The sequence below is a fragment of the Euprymna scolopes genome, chromosome 7 (assembly GCF_053919585.1).
Source record: "Euprymna scolopes isolate OS-2025 chromosome 7, ASM5391958v1, whole genome shotgun sequence".
Classification (NCBI taxonomy): Eukaryota; Metazoa; Mollusca; class Cephalopoda; order Sepiida; family Sepiolidae; genus Euprymna; species Euprymna scolopes.
The window spans coordinates 22,175,616-22,180,849 of NC_136488.1; the positions used below are offsets into that span (position 1 = coordinate 22,175,616).

Sequence of the window (5,234 nt, forward strand, 5' to 3'; positions counted from 1 at the left end):
TTTCAAAGATGCATCGATGGCATTGTAGAAAGAGAAAAATTAACAGACACTTTTGTGTATGTAAACAATGTCACAATATGCGGAAAGGATCGAAAAAGAGCATGACTATAACCTTCAAAGGTTTTATAATGTAGCGAAAAGATACAAAATCACGCTCAACCAAAGTAAGAGCATCATTTCTGCTACTTCTATCACACTTCTTGGTTACACAATCCAGAACAATCAAATTGCTCCTGATTATCTGAGGCTAAAACCACTCCTTGAAATGCCACCGCCTCTAAATTTCTGGTCTCAAAAACGAATAATTGGTATGTTCTCTTACTATAGTAAATTCATTCAAAACTTTTCTGATAAGATACTGCCTCTCAACCAAAACAAAGAGTTTCCACTGCCCCGTCTATTCTAAATTCTTTTCAGACGTTGAAAACCGACTTAAGAAATGCTACCCTTATAACTGTTGACCTGGATAAAGAATTTATAGTAGAAACTGATGCCAGTAATTATTGCATTGCTACTACTCTAAACCAACAGGGTAGACCTGCTGCATTCTTTTCTCGGACACTAAACCCGAATGAGATTAGACGTCATCCTGTCGAAAAAGAAGCTGCTGCGATTGTCAAAGCTCTCCGAAATTGGCGGCATTTCCTAATCGGGAGACATTTCAAAGTTATTACAGATCATCAGTTTTATGCTTGATAATAAAAAGAAATCTAAAATTAAAAATGATACGTCGTTGGCAGATCGAACTGTCACAATTCAAATTCAGTATTGTTTACCATCCAGGAACGGAAAATACAGCTGCTGGCACATTTTCTCGCATCTCTGCATTAACGCACACTTTGCAAGACCTCCGCAACTTGCATGTTACACTATGCTATCCTGGTGTCACGCGACTTAACCACTTCATCAGGACAAGAAACCTTCCTTTCTCTTTAGAACAAATTAAAAATATAACAGACTCGTACTCCTCCTGTCAGCATCTGAAACCTAAATTTGCCAGTTGTAACAAAGGAACACTCGCTTTCCCTTTGCCTTCGCCTGTAACGATATGACTAGCAAAACCGTGATCCACTGCATAAACCAACTATTTTCAATTTTTGGTATGCCCGATATGATACACACTGACAGGGCTGCCGACTTCCTTGCAGGAGAAATCAAAGATTACTTACGTTGCAAATGTATCGCCACCTCTAAAACAAGTAAATACCACCCTGAGGGTAATGGACAAGTTGAGAAACTCAATGGAAATTTATGGAATGCCATCCAAACGACCTTACACTCTAGCAACATGAAACTACCCCATTGGGAAGATATACTACCAGACGCTCTCCATTCAATTAGGTCGTTACTATGAACTGCCACTAATACGACACCTAATGACAGAATGTTCAAATATAGTCGTAAATCTTCCTCCGGAACTTCTGTTCCCACTTAGGCGAAATCAGGCCCAATATATGTCAGAAACCATACTAAATCTAGTAAGCTCGACACTCCGGTAACCCCTACTACCCTATTAGACATCAATCCCTACTATGACTACCCTCTGATGTGGAAACTACTGTCAATGTGCGAGAGCTGGCTCTTAACTCCTCAAATCAAGACAACCAACACAATGAAAACAATCCTGCAAGCCCTGAAGCCCCTAAAGAACCGCCAACTGACGAAGACTATACCTACGTGAAGAAGAAGAATCCCTTACCTGATCCTGAAAATATCCATGCTCCCCAAGATGTGGAAGCTGAGAACCAAAATCCCTGTGAGTCAGTGTGGAGATCGTTCAGAATGCGACGATCTCCAAGTAAATATAAGGACTTCTTAACCTAGTACTGAACAGACTAAATTTAACTTCTTTAATTCCATACTTAATTATTGTTGAAGGGGGGAAATGTTGGAATAAATTGCATTGACAATTCCGGAAATAAAGGATCGTAGTTATTCCCCTTGGCCGGAATTAAGGATTTCACCATATTGATTTCTCGAAAACATGTGTATACTTGATAAAACCTTTACGAAAGGCATTCCTGTTTACTCTTCTTTTATCTCTACTTATCATTTCAAGAGTTATCTCCCCTAGATAACCCTCCTCCAACACAGAAGCGCTCTAGTACGTACATCATACAGCCATTTCTGTATTTTCATTATTTTGGAATGCTGCCATGAGTGCCAATCTGAACTTGCATCCATCCTCACGAAGGAGCAATTGTCGAATCCCATTTCTCTCCATGCTAAAACTATAAAGTACCCGCTTTTATCACCATACCCCCAAAGGGTGTAATTTCCATACTCACTTCGTCAACTTCTTCATGAGCCGTTCCCCTTAAGTAATCCAATTTACCAAATTTACACTTCTAACGATTACTATGATATTGACATTGTTGATCACTGTTAACTCTTATCCTCGAGTGGCCTCTAGGCCTTGGTAAGTGGTTATTACTTTGTTAAAAAAAAGCCGGTGATTGAATGAAAATCATCATTATTTTCACTATTCACATGTCAGAATATGTAAAAAAAATCTTTTAAGTATTCATGAAATGTGTTTATTTATTGTTATGTATTGTTATCATTTTTATACGTTTAATAATTCGAAAAATATAAATATTTTAACAGAGATTCATGAAATGTGTAATAGTTAAAAAAAAAAAAAATACGATTAATAAATTGGTCGCATAACTCTCCCACATTAAAACATATGATAAAACTCGATAATTCGATACATTTTATTTTTATTTGTAATTATTTTTTTACTTGACCAATTTTTTGTATTTTTGTTTTTAATTTATACTAATTTCGACATGGCACGTAATAAAGTTTGCACTTGAATTCAATTTCTGCTTTTTCTGTTTACAAATTTTATCTTTTCATTTTCTTTCAGGTTTCACAATGTCTTCAGCCATCGGAAATCGTCTTCTTCGGCGTTCAGCTTCCTATTTTCGCAATTTTTCCGTTGTAATTTATAACACTGTTTCTGTTCCGTTTTATATGTTTTCCATCTCGCTTTCCTCGTTATTTTACTTTTTACGCAAAGATTATATTCGTAATCAAAACGCTAAGAAAATGTTTCAAATAACAGAATTCCTGCCAAACGGAGAGTGGCATCTTCCACCCGGACCGAAACCTCGAATCATTCGATCGATTCATATCGCTGACGAAGACGACCACGTTTTTCTCGCTGATCGTGAAAATCGATCAATAATTGAATTGCGCGAATGTGGCCAAGTTCTCATCGAATTTCGTTTTGATGATATAAACAACGAAAAGGATGTCTACTTCGAACCTCTCGACATGTGTTCAATCTCACCCGACATTTTAGTGGTTTGCGGTCAGGGGAAGTGCGGCAGAGTAGGTAAAATATTTTTCTTGGAAAGAAAAAAAGTGTATCCGTTTTTAAAAATAAAAAAACTCATCACAAGCGAAAAAATATTTTTTTCTTTGTGTTCGAAAAATGAGTCGATTTTTTGTTGCGATTTCTTTTTGGAAATTCACTGTTTTACAAAAGAAGGTGAAAAAATAAAAACCGTCAAAATTGATGAACTCACAACAGGATCACTCGGCTCAAGTTTGTCTCGAATTCATGTCGATTCCCTGACTGGGAATTTTTGGGCATCAAGTCTGTATGATCGTGTTAAACTCGTTTCTTTTAATTCTGACGGAGAAAAACTTGATTCGGTGGACAAGGGAGAAGAATTTGGAGATTTTTCTATCAATAAATTTGGACATTTGTATTTTGCAACTGAGGAAGGAACTTTTTCTTTGTTTCCAGAAAAAAGACTTTTATACAAATTCCCAAAAGAAGCCGAAAAATATTTTCCCAAAATCTCAGTTTCGGAAGATAAAATACTTGTTTGTGTAAAAAATGATGGAAAAGATTTGATTCTTTTATATTTGATTGAAAAAAATATTTTGTAAATTTTGACATTGACTTTTGTTTTAAAAACATTGAAGCAGTCGCAAATAAAAGATTTATTTTCTCTCGCGAATCAATGATCCCCTTTCCGCCAAGTTATTCGTTCACACACTGACCAATCGGCTGGCAGGGCGCATTGATTCTATCTATCTCTTAAGGATTTTTTTCAACCCGTTTGGAGACCTTGATCAGCAGAGAGAACACGACAAGCATCGAAGAAAGATCCATCTTCTCTCTCTCTCTCTCTCTCTCTCTCTCTCTCTCTCTCTCTCTCTCATGTCCCTGTCCACTGGACACTTCGGCATAAACTGAAAATAACTGCTGGCCGACCTAGAACTCCACAAAGGACTGATATCTGGTGTGCACGCAAGAAGAAATGTCTACTCTTCTTTTTTCCACCTGGACACATTCCAACTTTCTGCTGTCCAAACAAACCTTTTGCTGTTTTGTTTTAAAAGAGGTTTTACTGTTTATTCCGCGCTACATACTACATGCAAACAACAAAATCATGTCTCTCTCTCTCTCTCCTTTCTCTCTTGTCCCTGTCTACTGGACATTAAAGCATTGACAGATTTCTCTGAAGATAACTGCTGGCCGACCTACAACTCCAGATAGGACTGCTGTCTAACTTACATATCCAAACAAATAACTTCATATTCCTTTTTGCACTCGGACAATCAAATTTTCGGTCGTCGAAATAAAACATTTTTCTTTTTTCTTTTTTTTTTTTTTGTTGTTTTAAAAGAATTTTGTTGTTTATTCTGTGCTAGATGTTCAACCTATAAATTATAATATACATGTTCAACCTATAACTTATAATATACATGTTCAATCTATAAATTATAATATACATGTTCAACCTATTGATTATAATATACGTGTTCAACTTATTAATTATGTTGCAATACTTTTTATTCATAATGAGTTAATTATTTATTTTCCATAAAAAAATTACAACAGTAACAATTTTATAGAAAAATTTGGCACAAGGCCGAACATGAGGTTAGGAGAGAGGACAGTTTCCGCTGACTAATGCTAACTAATCTAACTTAACTAGTTCCTACTTTCACTCTACTTCCACCACAATACCACATTCATACTATACATCCATCAGCGTATACATCCTTCATCAATCACCATAAAAACATCATACCATGATAAACTACTTAAAACCCGTAAGAAAAAGGGGGATAACAATTTTATATACAATATAAAATGAAATATGTACAATGTTAGTAACAAAAGACCCCCCATTACTAAACTGTGGCAGATATGCCGCTTCGCCACTCGAAAAGGTGATGCGTGTTCGAAAGCTTTGTTTGCACCACAC

At 36.2% G+C, this 5,234-nt stretch overlaps 1 protein-coding gene across 2 annotated transcripts in view; it reads left to right on the forward strand.

Annotated features, from left to right (window-relative positions):
* LOC145279630 (uncharacterized) overlaps positions 1–4,622 on the forward strand; it is a 45,500-nt gene extending 40,878 nt beyond the window's left edge. For both annotated transcript variants that reach the window (XM_080130847.1, XM_080130846.1), the window contains exon 2: positions 2,873–4,622. In XM_080130847.1, the coding sequence (XP_079986973.1) occupies positions 2,881–3,906 (1,026 nt within the window). In that variant the 5' untranslated portion in view covers positions 2,873–2,880 and the 3' untranslated portion in view covers positions 3,907–4,622. The remainder of the gene's footprint in view (positions 1–2,872) is intronic.
* Positions 4,623–5,234: the final 612 nt, after the last annotated feature.